This window comes from Hemibagrus wyckioides, linkage group LG03 (genome assembly GCF_019097595.1).
Source record: "Hemibagrus wyckioides isolate EC202008001 linkage group LG03, SWU_Hwy_1.0, whole genome shotgun sequence".
NCBI lineage: Eukaryota > Metazoa > Chordata > Actinopteri > Siluriformes > Bagridae > Hemibagrus > Hemibagrus wyckioides.
Window position 1 is genome coordinate 21,049,144 of NC_080712.1, and position 22,525 is coordinate 21,071,668.

Sequence of the window (22,525 nt, forward strand, 5' to 3'; positions counted from 1 at the left end):
TCCAAAGGTTTTTTTTTTGTCTTATATTTAATCTTTTAATCTTGCAGCTGTTTAAAATATTGTTTGTTCTTAAAAATGAACCAAATTTGAGCTAGAAAATTTAAGATGATTGCAAAGATGGCTTAATTTCACTTATCACTGACCTTGTCAATCCCTGTATATGTGAAAGAGGAAGTTTAAATTTTGTCTTCGGCCATCAAAATATACCCGAACATGATTTTTTCCCCTCAAAGTAGCAGTAACTGGCAATGTTTGAAACAGTGTTGGAGAAATGTTTCTAATTTTTTAGAAGACCATAGAGTGTTCCTAATGTACCTGTACATTATGTTTTATTTAGTGCTCTCTTTGACTTTCACTGTGTTAGATATAGATTTTACTACAGTTTTGGATCAAAGAAATAAACTATTTCAAATGCTAACGACATTTAAGATGTCTACTCTTAAGGATTTTCTCTACACAAAAAAAGCAAGTATTGTGCAATGTCAGAAGTCAGTCATAAAAAGCTATTTATTTTGGTACTTATAATTAAATTAAAAAAAGTTGTGTGTGATTCCTGTAGTTAAAAGTATAAATAAGTTTTTGTTTAAAAAATATAACATGAATATATAACAATTTTACAGTACCTGCAGAAAAGTACATAATGCTTTCTAAAGCCAAAATGGCATAAAACATTAATAAAACTTCAAAAAACAACATTCATTACTTTGATAGGGTCTGTCTCTGTAAGCCCACCAGTAAGAATGACATTATGGAAACGTCTGTGCATATGAAATAAAGCTGTTTCAACTAAATTGTTCCTATGTGATGAAAATATACTATTCAAGTAGTAGAAAACTCTTACATTTTTTCTGTAACACTTTGAAGATACTGTCTTAAACTTTTTTGAAGACACACTTTGTGCCTCTGGAGTTAATAAATGTGTGAGACGCACTCTGAATCACTAGATTAGTTAATGTCCTGTCGGTTATTATATCTTAAAGATTAATGCCCATTTCGTTACCTTAAAAATGAGGTACATGTTTGATAACTGTATTATTGTTTTTTAATAATAAAACACTACTTAACAAGGTCAGGATTTGAACCTTTGCGACTCACAGGATGGCAGGTCATTGATGCTAACACCATGAATGTGATCGCTGGGATTTCCTTTGGTGTTCACACTGTCAGACCTTTGCCTGTTCCTTGAGTGTGAACATGAAAAGAGTAAAAGAGATCCTTACTCTTTAACCTGGGTAATATGCCGTATATGATCCAGTCCAAAATAAAATGTAAAATGTTTGAGATGATCTGCTGATATTGATTAGGAGATCTCATTATTGAGCTGTCCTGGGTATTTCTCAAACTTTCTCTCTGCCTCCTCACTGAATGCATCACCTGACAAAACACAGAGACAAAACAGAGTGAGTGTAGTCAACTGTCTACATTATTTTCATGCACACACTGTACAAATATAATATAAAAAAGTAGAGAAGAGTACATAAATTAGAATCAGGTCTGCTTGAATTGCCAGTTTCAGTGCTCACACAGTCTGTTCACATTGAGTTTGTATTTACTGACACAAATAGAAACTGCTTTCCTTTGTGGACATCTAGAGTGTCTCTGACCTGTACCTATCCCAAGAAAGATCATTTGTATTTCAGCCTGGTTTTCAGAAGCACCGTTATACAGAGTCAGTGCTGGATAACTGGCAGAGCTGCATTTCTTGGATATTTCAGTAGTGCTGGACTTATAAATGCAGCATTTGACACTGCTCATCATGTTATAAGGGACAGGCTTACAAACACTCTCAGTTTAGACCAGGGTTGTCTAATCTTATCTCGAAAGGGCCAGTGTGGGTGCAGTTTTTCATTCCAGCCAAGCAGAAGCCACACTCATCTATTGAAAGCCAGGCTCATTTCATTTTTCTGCTTGATTACATTGAAAAACCTGCACCAGCCCTTTGTAGATAAGATGGTTTAGCACTTGCGTGACACCCTATTTATCTCCCACTATCCCCAGCCCCTGGAACATGTCATTCATAAACATAATAATGCTGGCTTTTATTCCTATGCTGATGATACATATATTATATGACCAAAGGTTTGTGGACACCTTACTATCACGCCCACATGTGGGCCTACTGAAACCTGTTCCAGCATGACAATGACCTTCTGCACAAAGCGGGGTCCATGAAGAAATGGTTTGCCAATATTGGAGTGGAAAAACTATAATGAAGCAGATGAATTGAAACACTGACTGTTCCCGAAGCCTCCTCATCCAACACTGCTGACTGACCTCATTAATGCTCTTATGAATAGATGGACAAATCCCCACAACCTCATGGCCACACAGAGTAACTACACTTATCAATTTACCAGATTCAGTTACATAACTATGCAAAATAGAATGCTATAAAAAGACAGTGTACTTGAAATACCAGAAACTTCCATCCCATAACTAATAAAAATTCTCCTCACAGAAAGGTTGTTTACACCAGTAAGGCTGTTTACACCCTTGAGCTTGACAGCTATGTGAAAGTAAAAGCTTGGGCCTTGGTGTAACACTAAATATAATTGAAATGTATGTATAATCTCTAAAACCAAGACAGAAAAAAATAATCCTGTGTGTTAACACAAAATAAATGCTGATTATTGAACACTGCATTAGATAAAAAGTCTTGTTTATGACAGATAAAACACTTTGCACAGCTGAGGAAGGAAGATTTGTTAATTCACAACTCCATACAAATTTTTTTTTATTTTTATCATATTGCTTCTACTATGGAGTAGTGTTTCAGGGAATATTAGGAAAATAAAAAAGGTGATAAAAAAGGTGTTTGTAAATAAAAATATGTAGACTTTTTTCTGTCTGTTATCTTGTGAAATAGACTTCTCATGAGGTAATTCTCAAAGACCTACAGTCAGTTTCGTCAGTTTGACCTAACTTCAAATCACCTAAAAATAGAATTAATATATAAAAAGACATGGACACACATGGACTTGCAGGTGACTGGGACGATAGACGATTGGTGTGTGTGTGTGTGTGTGTGTGTGAAATCGGATTGTGAGGTTGCTCAAACTGCAAGATGGCTGAAATTCTTAGGAAAGTCAACAATCTGGCCTGTTTCTGAAAATTGACCAGCAATATCTGATTTCAAATAAGGGTTACAACATACTCTATATTGCTGCATCAATATCACTTTTTTTCAGTTGTACATAACAAATCCATAAATCTTTGAAGCACTTTGCATTTACGTAAGCTGTGAGTAAAGAACTCTCACCAGTATGACAGTTATGAAACCAGATCCGGTTACCATCATATTTGCAGTTGCATTTCATGGCATTATTTGTGTAGTCACTCTCAGACACCTCAAAATTGGGATTTATCACAACCTGAAAACAACAATACAGAAAACAAACACCACAAATTCATTCCCTGCTGTCAAACATTCAGCTTAGATATTAGCTTGGAATAAAGTGTTTGTTGAATGAATGTTGAAAATATAATAAGAATTAAGTCAAACTTTTCTAAATATTGAAATCTCACAGATGATGAGAATAATCTAGAAGTACATGGATTTGTCAGGATGCACACAGCACACAATGGTACATTTAGTTTGCAGAGGACATAATAATAATAATAATAATAATAATAATAATAATAATAATAATAATAATAATAATAATAATAATAATAATACACCACTGTGCACTTTTACAAAGCATAATATTTGACCTGCATGATGTAATTTCCTGGTTTGACGTCAGTAATGTCAATCCACTGACAGTCGATATCATGTCGATAAAGATCCCAGCATCCTACTGTGATGCCCTGCTCTCCAAAATTAGCACATTCATAACGCTTGGAAACACCTGCAATATTTACACAAACCATTGTCATTAATACAACAGTCATAAAACCACCAAGTAACTATATACAGTATATATTTGACTGTAAGCGTGTATGTATATGTCTTCTTGTCTTACCCTCCTGACAGTCGCTGTCTTCTAGACAGAAGCTAGCCTTGTGTCCCTCTGCCACCTTGGTGCCATTGACACTTAGCAGGTCATAGTGTGTGAAGATATCCATGCTGTGATAATGCCTACAGACCACACAGTAACACATATTATGCATCTGCTATATTGAATGTACCTTAAATACTAAATGCATTTTTTACTACAGTGTGTGTTAAAATGATGTTTTCCAGCCCCAGCACATCTCACTGCTATAGTTACCCATGGCATGCATGCCAGACCCAGGAGTGGCGTCCAGCTTTAGGCCTGAAGTCAGCACGACCAATGTTGTGGATCTGTGAGGAAAAGCGAAGCAGGCGGCGGTGGCCATAGGGCCAGTTAACTTTTGCAGCACTTTTAGACAGACAGTCCTCCTCTGCAGCACAGTACAGCATGTGAAGCGGACGGTCCTCAATATATCCCGTCTGCTGCACCAGAGATGCGTTCAGAACCAGATCAGACGCAGCTGAGGAAACAAAAATACACACCTTCAAATAGATATTCATCATGCTGACAAACTAAACTAACACTTGGTGTGACTGACCAGATTGAGACTAGATCTTGTTGGGTTGTTTATGTAGTGTATTTACACAGATCAGCCATAACATTATGACCACCTGCCTAATATTGTGGTGGTCCCCCTTTTGCTGCCAAAACAGCCCTGACCCTTCGAGGCATAGACTTCACTAGATCTCTGAAGGTGCGCTGTGCTATCTGGCACCAAGATGTGAGCAGCAGTTCCTTTAAGTCCTACAGGGCACTTTTGATAGATACTGACCACTGCAGACCGGGAACACCCCACAAGAGCTGCAGTTTTGGAGATGCTCTGATCCAGTCGCCTAGCCATCACAATTTGGCCCTTGTCAAACTCGCTCAAATCCTTACGCTTGCCCATTTTTCTTGCTTCTAACACATCTAACAACTTTGAGGACAAAATGTTCACTTGCTGCCTAATATATCCCACCAACTAATAGGTGCCATGATGAGAAGATAATCAGTGTTATTCACTTCACTGGCTGCATTGTTAAGAAAGCTCATGAAGCAAAAGAACAAAAAGTTCTTTTCCTCTTTTTGCTTTGAAAGTGAATTATTACAACACAAATCATTTGTCACACTAAACCCCCGTGTGGTGTGCATGTGTTTTTGTGGTCACTCACTCTCTGAGCATATAACCCCTGCGGAGAACCTTGTGGCTGTTTTCTGGCAGGTGACGGTTTTGTGCTGCTGGCACTGGCTGAGGGCGAGTTCGTCTCCTGTACACTTCACACCGCTCATCACCATGTTAGTCACGTTACTGCCATCCCAGTACCACGTTTCCTTAACAGCCACCAAACAAACACAAACACTGAACCGCAGATTTTTGGAAGACTGGTTAAAATCAATATTGATGTGTTCAAAGGTGAGTACTGACTTTTAGTTACTTTTCCACAGTATACTGTATATGCACACTGACTCTTAATTTCTGAACTTGGGGCTCTGTGCATTACATATTTGTGTGTTCTACAGGAGAAATGGGTAAAGATATGGTAGAGGCCAAAAACTTGGGTATTCAATTAAAATTAGAACCACTGTAACCTTCTGCAGTCTTGTAACCTTTGGTCTATGTAGATCACTGCATTTCATGAGTAGGAATTACTTTGTGTGTGTGTGTGTGTGTGTACTCACAGTAATAGCATGCATGCTGAAACCCAGCCCTAGCTGTCTGCAAGCCACCATGGCCTCTTTGGTGGACCAGCCCTCACTGCACACACTGCCCCAGCGCTGACCCACCCAAACCTCCACTCTTCCCTCAAACTCCGACCGCCCCCCCACCAGCCGTACCTGTACACACAGCCTACAGCATGTCATTACATATAGTCACACCTTTTTGTTTTACATCATACAGTCACACAACCTTTTCTGTCTCTTCCTGCACTACCTACAAACTGCCCTTCTGTTCTGTATATGTTACTGTTAGTGTAATGCAGTGATTTGTAATATGTTATGCATCAGTGACTGTGTTGGATAGCAGGAAAAGTTTTCCGGAAAGCAGACAGTAGGCAACAGGTTCCGCTGTTAGTGGTAGTGTCCTACTTGCATGCCGTGGTTGGAGTATCCAAGGCCCAGCTGTCTGCACACCACCATGGCCTCTTTGGTACCCCAGCCTTCTCCACAGATCAGACCCCAGTGTTGCGTTCCATTAGTATTGGTGTGCAACACTTCCACACGGCCCTCATAGGGTGTACGACCACCTGTGATACGCACCTGATCAGGAAACAGCCCAAGGAGAAAAAATGCAGGAAGGGGTCAACTTCCTTTACAGCGGAATAGCCATACAGGAAGGAGGGTTAGGAGAAATGCAGATGCTCTGTGGGTAATGCCTGCTAGCAGACTGATTGTAACTTAATATGCACTGATTTTCAGCAGGGCTTAAAAAATCTTAGCAATCACAATGTAAATTTCAAGCCCTGGTGATAATATCTATCACACCAAGCAGTGTTTTAAAATTTTTTGCATAATTGGGCAATATTATCTTGCGGGGTATCACAATGTGTTCACATCAAGTTACATGGATTTTAGCAGTATGTTACCCATAAGAGCATAGGAAAGCAGGACAATTATATAAATCGAATTTGCATGAAATACACTGCCATTCTGCAATGATTCAGTTGCAAATTTTTATATATTACTACTACTACTACTAATAAAATAATTAGTGTATCAAAATATTAATCAGGCCTCAGAAATAGCCTAATTAATATGATACAACTGGTGCTCATTGAAGATATTTTCTATTAGTATAAGCACCAGCAAGTTCCTTTCTGATGGAAAAAAAAAAATTGACTTTATTACAGTATCACTGCATCACTGCCAAAGAAACTCGATTAATTCTATGCATATTCTAATGACATACTCAGTAGCAGAAGTAACAATAAAACAACATTACAAGGGACAGAAAAAAGAGATAATCATTCTTAAAATATATTTTATAAAATTAATATACACTAACAAAAATATATACACAGCAAAATCACTTTAGCTTATGTGCATGTAGTAGTGTTTATTAGGGGTGTAACAATACTTAGTGACGTTGTGACACTGTGTGTATCACACTCTAAAGCTGTAGAAATGTGTGATTTATATTGTAGCTATTAATTATGTACCTACAGCAATTGTACTGTTTGAACACTAGAGGTCCTAATCTGTACAACGATTGAGTTAAAATATATAGATAGCTCTGCATCAACACAACCAAAGCACCTTATAGGTTATATGAATGCACAACCGTGTTATAATGGTTAAAAAGATCTCTTCAATCTCTTTAAATGACACAGCCCAAAATGGGCACACAGTATCTGAGAAAGAGATTGCAGATGTCAGGCAACTTTAGAGCTCCATTTCCAATTAAAGTGAATCATAGAGCCAGCATTATTTACTGTGAATCAAATTGAGTGCATCGTTACACCTCTAGAGTTTATGTGTGAGAAAGAAGGGTAGCTCTGACCATTTTCTCAAACCCCATGTATGGCACGTTACATCGGACTGCAGCATCCTCAGTGTGCATGCAGTCTTCAGCAGTAATGTTCTTATAGTTGCAGTTCCAAAGAGAACGCTCATGACCTGTGCACTGGACCTCATTCATGTAGATTGGACCAATGCCTGCAACACACACACACACACACACACATAAACATTATGTAAACATATGTACAGGAAAGACTTGGACTGACATTTCCAGGAATTAGCTTGCTGTCTTTCCCTGTTCCCTGTTCCTCCATCACACCTTGTCCCATTCGAGCTCCAGTAAGGGCCTCCTTAGCAGATCCATAGCCCAGTTCTCTGCACACCACACTAGCAGACTGCATGTTCCAGCGATCATCACACACCGTCCCCCATTCAATGCCCTTTAGCACCTCCACACGGCCCTCTCCAGGCTTTGCTCCACCTTTTAGACGCACTGTACTCTGCACAAGAGAAAACAATCAATAAAAATAGTCCTGCAGGCTAAAATACATGAGCTACACACACACACACATCATATTACCGAGGATTTGAGTTTTTTCTTCATGGCACGGTTTTGGGCATATTCTGGTCCAGGCACACAGCTGACAACAGCAGGCATGCCACCTGGGCATTTGTCTGTGGCATTGGCCGCGTTGAACTCCAAAGGACAGGCAGCTAGGTGAACCTCTGTGCCTAAACATGCCACAGAGTGAACCAAGAAGTAATTCTTCTGCCGCTCTGCATATAGTCTAAGATAGAGATGGATAAGGAGGACAGGTGTGGGTGCTGAAGTGTTTCTGCTCATATTACACTGTTTAAAAGATCATAGGTTAGAGACAAGGCCTAAAAAAGAATCCTATACAACTGAAAAGAGAATTTTTCTTTTCTTTTCTTTTACTCAGTCTCTTTGGAGCAAACTCTAGTCTAAAAAACATATGGAATAAAGTTAAACATTTAGTCGCAACCAAAATTCAAATATCTCAGCAGCTGCACAAGGTAGATCATGGTCAATTTCCCCAACTTTTACCAAGGTTACCTTTTGGCTGTGCCCGAGTTGCCAGGTTTAGACTTAGAGCTAGCTTTAGTTATAGCTTTAGCTTTGGCTTCTTGCCTGCAATGCAAACATCCATTAAGTCTGAAAAACATTCACATTTCCACTATAAATCTAACATGCATATGCAAATATACATATTACTGTACATGGGAAAGGTGTTCAGTATCTATACCAAAAGCATGTGGACACTTGAACAATCACACCATTATATACTTATTAAATGTCCCAGTTCAGATTTAGTCCCCACTTTGCTGTAATAATAACCTTTCTTAATTGTTCTATAAGGATTTCCACTATTCCACACTTTGAATGTGTGTGAATGTGGAGAATTACCCATTCAGCCATAAGAGCAATACAGTAGTGGGATCCAGTGTGGATGTTGAGCGAGGAGGCTTGGGTCACGTTGCAGTTCAAAGGTGATCAGGTGTGTTGATCAGAGTTGGACAGACCTCAGGCTAGGCCATTTAATTCTTCCACTCCAAGCTCATGCGTCCACATACTTTTGGTCATATAGTTTATCATTAGGTGAACATAAGATGCAGATGTAGTACACATGCAGAAAAAAGGACAGATAAACAGCTCTTGAAAAGAGTATCAGTTAAATGTACCATCCTAGTCCCATCAATACAGATACATACATTAGTAGAAAGTGTTATTAGAATAGTTAGTAATAATAGAAATAAAACTGAATTGCTTTATGATGATGTGATGCCAAACTTTCTTAATTATCTCTCTCACTTTCCATTAGTTTTTACACTGACTCAGGCATAGCTTTGAATTGTAATAGAACAAACAGATGGGAAAGATTTCCATCAGGTCATTGATCCCTGTGTCATTCTCTCCATTCCTACTCTGTCATTCTCTTCTATATTTATTCTCTCTCACTATAATCACCAGGCCCAAGTAACTTTCTCTGTTTTCCTTTATAACCAGTCTTTCTCTTTAGCCTTTCAATCCATGGGTGTTTCTCAGTCCCTTGTATATTCCTTTGATTGTTCATGAACCAGACCTTTTTCTAACACAAATTCTTCAAATATTGTAAGACTGACAGCTACAGCCCATGTTATCAACCATTGTTCAGAACTGAGCACCAATCTGCCACTGTTGTATATTTGAGCAACAATTAGAATGAGGTAAAATGAATCTTAAAAGCTCAGTTTTATCCTGTCTCTTTTCAGTCCCAAATCTAATTATATAATATAAATAACTCATACTCTAAAAATTGGTACTACAAATTGTTGAATGCATTTTATTACTAATATTTTATGCATTTATTTAGTCTAGGCTTTATTAAAAATATTGAGCTCCACATTGTACACCACTGTTCACAACTTATTTTTCATGCTATTCTGACAGTTCCATCCATTGTCCATACCCGCTCTATTCCTAATTAGGGGGTCTGCTGGAGCCTATCCCAGTGCACATTGGGCGAAAGGCAGGGGTACACCCTGGCCAGGTCGACAGTCCATCGCAGGGCCACATATAGACAGACAGCCACACACACTCACACTCACTCCTATGGGCGATTTAGTATTACCAATCAACCTAATGTACATTCATGTGGGAGGAAACCGGAGTACCCAGAGTAAACCCACTTAGGCACGGGGAGAACATGCAAACTCCACACAGAAAGGCCCCTGCCTGTTCGAACTCGGGATTCAAACCCAGGACCTTCTTGCTGTGAGGCAACAGTGCTAACCACTAAGCCACTTTCTTGCAATGTTTGCATTTCCATATTGCTAAATTTCTAGAACTAGAAGAAGATGTAAAATGAAATAAACATTTAAACATTAATGCTATATAATCGTTAATGCTATATACAGTTTCATTTTTAATGTTATGTAGCATTTTGTATTAAAAATACATTATGCAAATAAGTCATAAAATCAACAAGAATTCCCAGCCATAGCCTATTATGTTCAGACATCACTCAATTATACTATAAGAGATATCGAAATTCAGAATTGTTGAGATTGTCAGCATATACAAATAAAACTGTTATTGCAATAGAACTGGGTGTGAGAGACAAGATCTTTGTCCTCATAGTATCAGAAACCTCATAGAGTCTCACTAAGGGACTAGAAGGACTCTAGCTTGTCATACATATAAAGGTCTATGTTGGCATACTATTTTTAAATGCATCCTGCTATAAAAATAAATCATAACGCTTACTATTACTGCCACTATTCCTGCTAATTATTTCAGACTAATAAATGAAATTCAACCCAAAGTCACATGAAACAGGTGCCAGAGACAACCACCATCAGTGTTATTCTTCCCCTTTATGAAGAAATAGGAGCGGACCAAGAGACTACTATTATTGCTGTAAGAGGCTGTAAAAGGCAATCATGCAGGGTTAACAATGGGCAAAGGTTTCTTAAAAAAACAAAACAAAAACAACAACACTAAAAAAAAAAAAAAAAATACAAAAGCACCTGAATTAGCCTCAATTATCCATAAGATAATTAAGCAATTCATTGTAAAACAAGGTTTACCCTGAAGCAAAGTTAAGTGTTAGTTAGAAAGTGACTACCACCACTACAGAGTCTCTACAGGACACAATGCACAAGAGACCTCTAGGGGGAGAGCACTGTTTGTTTCTCCCCCTTAGATGGTACCTGTTTGCTTTTACTCTAATTTTGACTTTTGGCTCAGCGGATCTCTTTCTGAGTTGTCTGCAGGAGATAAGGATACAGACAATGGAGATGAAGATATCTTTTGTGCAGGGATTGGCACATGGACATAGACACACATACAAAGACACAAATGAAAATAGACACTGACACTAGACAGCGATGTGTAATATTATCTGGGCTGATGCGCATCCTACGAATGTCAGCATTCTCACTTATGCAGTGCTCTGAATAGTAATAATCTCTGTATCCCCGCCAAAAAAGCTAAAGAAAGTTATAACTGTTTAATATTAGAATTTTATATATATCATATCTTAATATCATCATAATTACTATTAAATTTATTACTATTTTAATTACTATTAATGACAAATTACTAATTTAATTACTATTCAGTTATTATATCTTAATATCATCATAATTACTATTAAATTAATTACTATTTTAATTTCTATTAATGACCAATTACAAATTTAATTACTATTCAATTATGATATCTTAATATCATCATAATTACTATTAAATTAATTACTATTTTAATTTCGATTAATGACTAATTACCAATTTAATTACTATTCAATTATGATATCTTAATATCATCAGAATTACTTTTAAATTAATTACTATTTTTATATTTTAATATCATCAGAATTACTATTAAACTCAACACATTTTCCAAGAGACAGCAGCACACTACTGTATCTGCCTGAAAGGAACTGACATGTTTCAATTTGATTGCAAAGAATGAAGCAGTGTGTGTTATGGACCAGCAGTGTGCTTTGCATATTTCTCCAACATCAGACATTCCACAGTCCTAACAGGGTTCCATTTACAGCTTCCAAAATATTCCAGAAACTGTAAAAGCTCCTGTGGGGAAGTAACATCCCATAATAAACTGCACAAGAGGGTAAAGTGTACAGTAAGCTCCATAATTACTGACAAACTTGGTGAAAAAGGATACGAAAAAAGGTCCAACCTTTCAAGTCTAATTGCATGATGCAGTTCATTAAGGAAAACCTGAGCTGATTTTAAGGTCTAGAAAATAGTATTTCACAAATCCACCACTGCCTTTAATATTGCATACATACTGTACATTTCACATACAGTTGGCTCTAGAATAATTTAATTTAATTTAAATGCAAATATGATCCAGTTACATTTTGTACAGTGTTCAAGTATTTCTAAATTTCACTCATATTTTCAGAGTAGTGTTGAGCTAAATAACACCCAAAAATATTTCTGTGAGCTTTATAAATACCTATCATTACCAAAAAGGAAATGTTTCTGGAACTATGAAAATTTACACAAGCAATCATAAAGACAGTGATGGATTAGTGGAAAACTGAATTTCTTGAGGTTAAACATAACTCACAGGTTTCCCTTAAAACTGCTTCATATAATTAGACACAAATGTTGCCTCTGTGTGTATGTGTGTGTGTTTCCTTGCTTTCCTTTTGGTGGTGGTGGTGGATTTGTTGTGTGGTGGTTTGTTTGTTTGAGAGCATGTGTGGGGAAAGGGGGGAAGGCTTGGTGGTCGACAGCATGAACTTTGGTGACACAGCGATTTCTAAAAGTGCGACATTCCTCTAACATTCTGTTTTAAGAAGGCACTCCCTTTGTGTTGTCTCTTTGCCACACAAGCACAGACATTCTATCCCCATTCAATCTTACAGAAAAATAAAGTATATTTTGAGAAGAAATGTAAAGTATTTTTTTGGAGAAAAATACAAATACTACTTACTACAAGCATCCTCTTCTATCAAATTCTACGCTTACACACTTCCAAATACACACAAGTACTATGGTTGTTGTAATTTGTGTTAATGTATACTCTTAGCTAGATTTTTTCCCCCCACAGACAACACAGTGGACTATTGATTCAACAGTCATTTCACTGTTAAACCATGCACTAACTTACTGCTCTCTGTGTTTCAGTGCAAGCAGCAAGCAGAATTGCAGGTCTATGAGTACCAGTACTGTCTGTATGGTATGGGAATGTAAAGTATTTGATCTATATATGCTGTCTATACATGATGTTTACCTGTCTGTGTGTATTCTGTGTGTATGTGTTAGTTCTATATATGGACCAAAAGTAAAGCAACATTGCACATCCTATCAGATGCAGGCCAGTCTTGGCCAGCTTACACACAGGTGTGATTCATTATTTCCATTTCTCAGCATGCGTATGTGTGGGCAGAGTTTGTTATCTGGAGAGCTAAATCACTGCCTCCAAAGTGATCACATAAAACTAAATCGTTCCATGGACACTCACTTGTAGAAGTTCTTGTTGACCTTCCTCTCATGAGGGAAACCCATCATTCCACAGACAACTCTTGAGTTTTTAGGTGTCCAGCCGTTATCACAGATTTGGGCCCAGTTGTCTTTATATCTTACTTCCACCACTCCCTCTATCACTGGCAGCCGCTTGCTTGACACCACCGGCCGGAGACGCACCTCCTCCACATTCCTTTCATCCACCTGCACCTGAGGGACAGACACGAAGCAGCCAAACATGAAAGGAAGCCAGTGAGAGAAAATCTTGGCAATAAAATCTCAGAAAGAGACAGGGAGAGCTGAAGAGTCAGTCAGGGAAAGGGCAAGCTAATTTTTCACAGATGTCCATCGCTGAGGGGTAAATGGAAAGTCAGTAGCAGACATCAAATAATCAGAAAATCATGCTACAGAAGCAGGTCACAAAATGCTTTCCTGATGATAGCCACAGAAACTGAAGTTAATAAATCCAAGGATTGTATTTTCTAACATGCATTATTTTTTTTTTACAGAAAGGTTTAATTTCCCAAGCATTTAAGTGTTATTTGTTCAGTGACATTTATTCACTGATACATACAAATATAGTATTTTATATTGCATTGATGAGACAGTTTGGTAAAAACTACCTCTATGATGTTGGAGTCAACAAATCCTGGCAGCCTCTCATCCTTACAGATCACCCCAGCATCTTCATCATGAGTACAGTCACTGTTGCCCCATCCACGAGACTTACACACCGATATACTCCTCTCACTGCCACTGCACTGCACATTATCTAACCAGATCTTACCTGAAACACACACACACAACCCATACAGAATGTATTCAGTACGCAGTTGAAAGAAATGTGTCCTGACTGTGATCTTTAAGAGGTAAAATTAGCTTGCCATGTATTATTATTGTTACCTGCTCCCTTGCCGTACTTGGCGCTGTGGGCCCAGCCTGTAGCAGAGACAAACCCGAGCTGGCGACAGAGCACATGAGCATTGGCCAGTGAGAAGTCATCATCACAGATGGTTCCCCATTCCCCCTTATAGAAAACCTCAATTCGGCCCTCATTGTGCTTTCGTGGATGACCAGCAAGTCTAAACTTTAGATGCTCAGGTGACTTGACCGTTGGGGTGGGACTTGGGCGGACAGTGGATGTCGTCTGAGCACAGCATGATGGAACCCAAATGCCAAGAAAGAAGAAGGCTATGTGTCTCCATGACTGAGACTGCTCCATAGCTGGATCTGCAAAGATTAAAGGTGAAAAAGAACCCTTTGATGGAATGCTAAACAGATGCAAGGATACTGATCATGTCTGTCTGCGAGTCTACATGAGGGCGTGATGTGAACCAGCTGTCAAGAGCAGAGCAAACAGGGTGGCTAAAGAGATGAGCCACTGGCACTGTATAACTAACATATAAATACTGTGTATACTGAAGGTGTGTTATTATGAATATTTGTTTGAATAAATTAGTCAGAATGTCTGACCTTTGATCTTTCACCTGACTGACCTGGGATGCTTGAGGCATAGTTCAAAACTCAAGGCATAGTTTTCACTAGTCTGAGCTTGAAACAACAATGACTACACAGTCAGTGCTGAAAGTCCAGCAATCCTGTGAGAAAACAGCTCTTGCACATTTGCACTATTGATCAGAATTATACACAATATGGTGTATTATAATAACCGTTCCTAAAAATTGTAACAGTGTCAATAAAAAGAAATATAAAAAATTATTACAATAATAATTTTTTTATTCGATAAACCAGCAATTCTCAAATATTTTGCAGCCAGGGTTCACTTTTTTTTTTTTTTACTTTAATTAGGCTATTAGAAATTACTAAGTGAATATAATCCAACATTAGGTAAAATTAGGTGACATTGAATTAAAATGTACATTTGGAACGTTATATATTAAAAGCATTTTTTCTATTTTTCTAAAAGTAAAAGTTGATATATATTAAAGTTACTGAACTTTAGATTACACCTATTCAACTTAAGTGACAATTAAATAATAACAAAAATATTTTCGACATTGCAATATTACTATTTACTGTATAACTTATTACTTGATATTCGCTTGGTGCGTGACAGATAACAAAAGTACATAGAGATTCATAGTGAACTACAACAGGAAAGTCACCTCTTTCTGCAGAAATAGATTAAACGGTATCACGGTATAAAGTGCAGGCTTTAAATAATTAGATAATAGCACATTTTTGGCTCTGAATTCTGGTCCTGGATTTTAAAATAATGATGAAAAAATGACACTAAATGCACACAATGCTAACTTTAAGTCACTTTACAGAGCGACTTAAAGTATATAGGAATCATCGCCTACCATTTTAGGGCACCACCAGTAGGGACAAACCAATACTTAGTGGTAACTGGTGGAAAAGGCTCTGAAGTCTGTGGCCAATTAGCATCATAACAAGCTATCTTCCCTTCCAGTGCTTTTGCTACAGTTGAGAAATATTAGTTCCTACTTGATGTGAGGACTTTATACAGTATACAGTGAATGCACAAAAATGCACATGGTATCTTTTTACAATGTTACATAGAACCTTATATGTATAAAAAAAATGATTGAAAGACTTGTGTTACAGACCTTTTGTCACTCTCTATTCTTAAGAATTAAGGTCTGGCATTTTTTCGTGGGAGCAAATCTCTCTGGATTTTTAGAATTCTTTCAAAATTGCTATATCTCAAAAACAGCAGGCAGGCAGAGAGGTTTGCATACCACGAGGATATCTGACAGAAAAGTGAGTGGATATTTTCTGATGACCAGTGGATTATGAGATTGACTGGCGGGGCACCATGGCCCTAGTGGTGCAAGCATGAGTCAGATCCAGAGTCTGTTGATACAACCACTTGTATGGCTTTGGGCTGGGTTGAACTTTGTCACAATTTTAACACAGTTATGTTTTTTTTTTTTTATGAATGGATTTTAACTCCTGTAATTTCATGCAGCAGATAACTATAGGCCTCTCATGAGACAGCTAGACTAAAGAAAGGACAGGACTATAGTTTGTATTACTTCGGCAGACAATTACAGCTTATAGAGCTAACATGATGGACTATTACTAGATTTATTTGTGTTTTCATATATTTGATGAAAGGGGAGTTTAGCAAAAACAGCTCATTTGGAAGCTGCCCTTACTGTGGGCACCTAACTTCCTATATGAGAAACTGAAACACAGCAAAGACAAAACTGATTGCTTTATTGAGCTTAATGTCTATTATTTCAATTGCTACAAAGTTAAAGAACAACATGTCTGACAAAAAAAACAGGATGTTGAAGTCTGTGGTTAATCATATGAAACTAATACTGGATAAATAGACACATAGTGTCATAGACACAGAAATGAAACAGGAAATAATGATCACAGCATAAACCAACGAATGTTAAGTGGACGATTACCATGATCACCGACTAATTATTTACTAATTATCTTTAGAAATTTAGGAACGTTAAATAAAACTTTTCGAATGAACTCAAGCCTCAAGCCACTGAGGAAAAAATGAAGGCAGATGCAATGAGGTATTCATGTAGAGGTCTACGTGTCCAGCCTCGAGTCTCTTATCAAAGTCTTCAAATCCAACACCGTTATTCAACACCATGAAAACACTAGGAGCAGCAAAAAACTGAGGAAATGAAATAAAACAATATCCAACAGTGCATGGCTCCTACCTTTTTTTATATATATATAAAGCTTATCGATCCTTTTCAGCTTTGCTCCGATGCCCTGAAGACGTTTTCCCCCCTGTATAACACAATAGAAAAAGGGTTTATAAAAATGGCTCAGATCGCTTAAGACTCGACATAGCTGCTGTACAGAGCGACGTTTACTGCAAATCCTTATAACGACGGATGAGTGCGAAGGGAAAGAAGAAACGTGCCAGATGGAGAGAGAGAGAGAGAGAGAGAGAGAGAGAGAGAGAAGGAGGAGTTGAGACAGCTGGCAAGAGTTTCTTCAGAAAACACACACTGGCCTTTTCACCGTTAAGGAGCGTTTCTCCATGTTTCCGTCTGCGTGCCGGGAGTCGCGTCCTTAAAGCACCAAGCAGTGTCTCTTCAGACTCGTATGTCTCTGTATTCAGCAAAAACAATGCCTTTTCAGCTAGACGTGTGTGTGTGTTTTAAGTATTGAGTAAATATACCGAGACAAGTACAGAATCAAGAATATATATTTTTTTTATTATAAAAGAACATAACAAAAAGTACAAAGGTGGGTCTCAATACATTCCCTGTAAACCATCTTTCAATATCTCTGATGATGGTGATCAGTGTTATTTGAAGAGCTCTGTCACATGATTGTCTTTTATTTAGGCACTTTTCATATACACTTATACACACATATTACCAAACGTTTTGGGACACCCCTACAAATCATTGAATTCAGGGGTTGGGCTCGGCCCCTTAGTTCCAGTGAAAGGAACTCTTAATGCTTCAGCATACCAAGATATTTTGGACAATTTCATTCTCCCAACTTTTTGGGAACAGTTTGGTGATGACCCCTTCCTGTTCCAACATGACTGCGCCCTAGTGCACAAAACAAGGTCCATAAAGACATGGATAAGCGAGTTTGGTGTGGAGGAACTTGACGGGCCTGCACCTCAACCCGACAGTTCAACCCTCTAATTCATCCAAAAGCTGTTCTATCAGGTTGAGGTCAGGACTCTGTGTAGGCCAGGCTTTGTGCACTGGTGCACAAACTGTTCCCACAAAGTAGGGAGCATGAATTTGTCCAAAATGTCTTGGTATGCTGATGCATTAAGAGTTCCTTTCACTGGAACCTAGAGGCCAAGCACAACCCCTGAAACACAACAGAAGGGGCGTGTTTGGGGTGGTGTCCCAAAACCTTTGGCAAAGTGTAGCATACTGTATGACATACAGAAGTAACTGTTTACAGTAATATATTAATTATTTCATAATTAAATGCACCAAAACGGTTCGGGAAGAAAATTACATTCTTAAAGTTTTACAGTAAGGTAAAAGCAAAACTAAGTGTTGGCCCACAATCCCTGTAACATCCATGTCTTTGGTTAGTCCCTAGATGGATGAAGGTCCAAACTTCTATAAAGATGAAATTCTTTCATACAGACACAATAATAAAAAATGCATTAAAAATATGCTCACCAGGAGGCAAGGTACATCTACTTCCATTTACAGATTAACAAAGTAAAGAGCTGATGGACCATGTTTCCCTCATTTTTACTGTGTACAGCCCCAAATCTGAAGATATTTCCTTTACCAAGTAACATAAATATACAAGTCATTTCAAAAATGTCACTCTGTCTGTATGCAATACCTAAAAAAAAAAAAAAAAAACTACAGCAAAATACATTTGTCTAAAACCATTTAACTATATATATATATATAACAATTTCTTGAAATGTATGTATGTAATTGTAAAACGTATGATAGAAGGATGTACAGATAACATTTTATTATTGAAAGTCTTCTGAACCTAAGGAAAATATATGCCTCATTTATGATCAATACTACAAAAGGAAAGTAGTGACTGGCCTGACTTGGTCTCTAACGACATTACATATGGGAATTTCGTCACACTTTTGCGCATTTAATTGAAATACCTTAAACTTATTATTAAAAAATAATAATTAAAAATTATTACATTAACCATGTTCACTAGTGTGTGTACCCTTATATATCATGGCTTTTAAGGACAGTTTGTTGTACAGATCCAAAATAATTAACCAAAAGCTAAAAGTTTTACCTGAACCAATACTGGATCAGAGCCATAGCCTGAGCTATCCATTATACACCTAATGGATGACATATTTACACAGCCACTATATTAAACAATGTTCATTAATAATATATGCATCATTACTTTTGGTCATTGGATGATAGCCAGAGAGTCAAGGCGTCTGTGGTGAACTTCTCAAGTTACTGAGAACGGTAGTAGTCATGATGAGACAGCATTGATCAAGATGAGTTCAAAAGTTCCAACAGTGCCCCAACAGCACCAAAGTAGCCCTTTGGGGAAAAAAACACAAAAAGAATGGTCACTTATCCTTAGCAGCAATGTCTTCTTTTTATTGTTTCTGTATGATTTGTCCTACAACATACACATACCTCATGTCTGAGGAACAGAGCTTTGAGCTGTCCTTTACTCCAGTAGTCCAAAGCATACGCCAGCAACTTCATGGACAGTGTATTCACCCGCAAGAAGTTCCCAACAAACACCACCCTCTCAATGCTCTAAATCAGACACATTCATCAAACACATTCTCAGAACAGAGTTCCTTGAACTATGAACCACGTGATCCACAGTAAGTGCTGCATGGACCCTGGCCACTCATAGCCCTGTACAATGCTGCTTGATCCAGATTCCACAAGGCAGCACCGTAAAGAGGCTGAGAGACCAGAGCAAGAACAAACTGGACTAAAAACACAAAGCAGAAAAATGTATTAGCGTGTAGCAGTGTGGTCCGTACCTCATTTTGTGCACACATGCGTGTGATTGAACCAATGTTGTTTGTGATGGTTACAAGTGTGGCTCTAGCCAAATCCTCTTTTGAGACAGAATCACGCTTTTCTTTGCACATCATGCTCCCAAAACTAAAAAAATACAAATAAAAGTATATAACTCTTCTACATGTTGCATGTTTACTATTTATATAACATCATGACTTTAGCACAAAAGAAATGTCATATTTCAACCTTTAGTTATGGCTATAAGCTTGTGATGAGCAGGGTTTTGTACATACCTAGAAGCAACAGCCCATCCAGGCAAACCAAATCTCTCATAGTCACCCCCGTATATATCTCTGACCAGTTTATCCACACGAGTGCTTTCCCCCCTTGAAGCCATTTCCAGCGCCTCTTCAAAGGTTGAGCAGCCAGTGAGCAAGCAACACAATCCAAGGAAAGTACCACCACCCAAACTATGAAACGCGACAAATAAATGAACAGATTTTTTTCCAGTGTCCCCCAGTTATCTATAAACTCATTCTATTGATCACACCAAGTTACTACACTCATTGTAATTAAATAACAATGATATCTTATTACGCATTTAATGAACTGTAACTCTTTTTTAAGCCCTGACTGACCTGGTACCCGTGACACGTTTGTAGTTGTCTTTGGAGTAGACCGCCAGAATGCTGACCCCTGAGCCGATGTTAACCAGGAGCAAAGGGTAAGGGTTTTCCAGATTGTAGGCTTTCTGTTCACAGTGCTCCGTGTCTGTGGGGTTTTCATAGTAGTAACATTCAGGAGGCCCACTTGAGACCACTGAGTCAATGTAAAGGACACCCTTAATCAGACAGTCCAACTCGTCCAGCTTCAGAAGCTGCAGGTCTGCCATCTTAGAAAGAAGAACCAGGGCAGGTACCCATTTAATGAAACATAATATACTGGCAAACAAATCTCAAAACTACAATCTATGTTTGTAGGCATATGTGTTAAATGAATCAGGCAGGTACACACTGTACGAAAATCAGCTTCAAACTTGTATGCGCCACCACCAGTGGCACAGAGAGTGGTATGCAGGCTGGAGAAATGCTTGTCTCGGCCCATTTGCAGGAAAGCTGGAAGCTCTTGTGTGGGAAAGCGAATGAAGTGTAGGCTGCCCTTGCGCCCCCATAGGGTCAGGTCCAACAGTTCCAGGTGCACATCTCGGATGCCCGTTTTGCCATAGGCTGTGTGTGAGGTGAGGTAATGACGGATACTTTTCAGACTTTCCACCTCCTCCTGCTCTTCTTCTGCTGTTATGTCTTTGGGCTCAAAGTAAACCAGCTTTACCAAAGTACCACCTATATCCATGCCAAACCATGGGAAAGCTGTGAAACCAATAACAAACAAATTAGTACACTTCCTATGGTTGAAGAAACTGCATACATTTTTTCCTCACTGATTTACCCAAGTTCCCTATAAGTTTAGGGATAATATAAGCAGCCAAAATACTTTGATAGTGATATACAATTCAACAAAACTGACATTGCAATGTAGACATAGAATAACACACTTGTATTCCTTTAGTGCTAATTACCTTTAACTAACTCGTTATAAGCGGTATTATAAACAATAAACGTTGTTATTAGCGGATTTTGTGGGCGTGGCCCCACCTGTACACTATACTACAGAAAACGCTATTTATATTTAGAAAAATAAGGCTTTCATTAGGATTACACAGAGTAATTTATTGTTTCCTTAACCTGGCACCATTATATCATAAGCCGATTCCTGTACCTTTATGTTTATTATGAGAACCAATACCCCTTAAGCTCTGTAGCTATTTGGCTAACGTTAGCGCCAAAACGGGAACACATACGCGGCCTGTTTTTCTTCAGCGAGTCGAGCCTCTGTCTCCCCGACCTCGAGTTCGACACTCGGCGCTCTCGGAGCGCTCCTCCCCCGGCAGGACTGCGCTCCAAGTCCGCTGTAGCAACGCAACTAGAAGGCACTTCGGCCCTATAGTGGGGCGGCTGTGTCTCCGCCGTGTCCTCATCGTTGACCTCACTGTCACTAAGATAACCGTTCAGTTCCATGACAGAGGTGCGACAGCTTTTAAAGCCTTTAAATTTACAACCAGAACATTAAAACCGGACACATCCTTGCGCAGTGTATCTGAGCATTGTCCATTATTATTCGCGAGCTGCGTCTCCAGCTGAATTCACATCTCTGTTTACAACACAAGCGTTAGACATAGGATTGGTCACAGGAAGGGTGCGTCATGGCAGATGAAATTTCTACGGTCCAATCATTTCCCGGGATTTCCAGAACTGAGATGGAGCAAGAAAAGAGATCTTCATTTGATAAAGATTAAAGGCTTTTAAAGGCAAATATCTTTAACAAATACGATTAAAAAAAGACAAAAACAAATAGTATGGATTTAGTTCTTAAGTCATAACCCGCTAACCATCTTTCTCTCATGACACTCACTAATTAGTTGGTAAGACTTGGCAGCTTGTTAAATTTACCAGCCTAAGTACACTATATTGCCAAAAGTTTTAGGACACCCTAAAACTGAATTCAGATGTTGTTTTTCAGGGGTTGGGCTTGGCCCCTGCTTCAACATACCAAGATACTTTGGACAATTTCATGCTCTTAACTTTGTGCGAACAGTTTGGTGAT

The 22,525-nt window shown here is 38.3% G+C and overlaps 2 protein-coding genes across 4 annotated transcripts; both read right to left on the reverse strand.

The window, feature by feature from the left end:
* Nucleotides 1-8: 8 nt before the first annotated feature.
* Nucleotides 9-17,332, reverse strand: loxl3b (lysyl oxidase-like 3b). Of its 3 annotated transcripts, XM_058385431.1 has the most exons (17): nucleotides 17,111-17,332; nucleotides 14,340-14,666; nucleotides 14,060-14,223; nucleotides 13,435-13,646; nucleotides 11,148-11,204; nucleotides 8,512-8,586; nucleotides 8,017-8,224; nucleotides 7,756-7,936; nucleotides 7,477-7,631; nucleotides 6,066-6,236; nucleotides 5,658-5,813; nucleotides 5,150-5,309; nucleotides 4,215-4,458; nucleotides 3,966-4,081; nucleotides 3,715-3,851; nucleotides 3,260-3,371; nucleotides 9-1,374 (listed from the first exon to the last, which is right to left on the reverse strand). In XM_058385431.1, the coding sequence occupies exons 2-17, from the start codon at nucleotides 14,656-14,658 to the stop codon at nucleotides 1,301-1,303; spliced, it is 2,541 nt and encodes an 846-aa protein (XP_058241414.1). In that variant the 5' UTR covers nucleotides 14,659-14,666; nucleotides 17,111-17,332; the 3' UTR covers nucleotides 9-1,300. The 3 variants fall into 3 exon arrangements, with proteins under 3 accessions (XP_058241414.1, XP_058241400.1, XP_058241405.1); XM_058385417.1 differs by lacking the exon at nucleotides 5,658-5,813 and having other exon boundaries at nucleotides 17,111-17,329; XM_058385422.1 differs by lacking the exons at nucleotides 5,658-5,813; nucleotides 8,512-8,586; nucleotides 11,148-11,204 and having other exon boundaries at nucleotides 17,111-17,328.
* A 264-nt stretch (nucleotides 17,333-17,596) lies between these two features.
* Nucleotides 17,597-22,100, reverse strand: pank2 (pantothenate kinase 2). The gene is made up of 7 exons (XM_058385480.1): nucleotides 21,723-22,100; nucleotides 20,879-21,231; nucleotides 20,503-20,756; nucleotides 20,158-20,334; nucleotides 19,885-20,008; nucleotides 19,523-19,648; nucleotides 17,597-19,423 (listed from the first exon to the last, which is right to left on the reverse strand). Exons 1-7 carry the CDS (start codon nucleotides 21,937-21,939, stop codon nucleotides 19,373-19,375), a joined length of 1,302 nt encoding a protein of 433 aa, XP_058241463.1. The 5' UTR covers nucleotides 21,940-22,100; the 3' UTR covers nucleotides 17,597-19,372.
* Nucleotides 22,101-22,525: the final 425 nt, after the last annotated feature.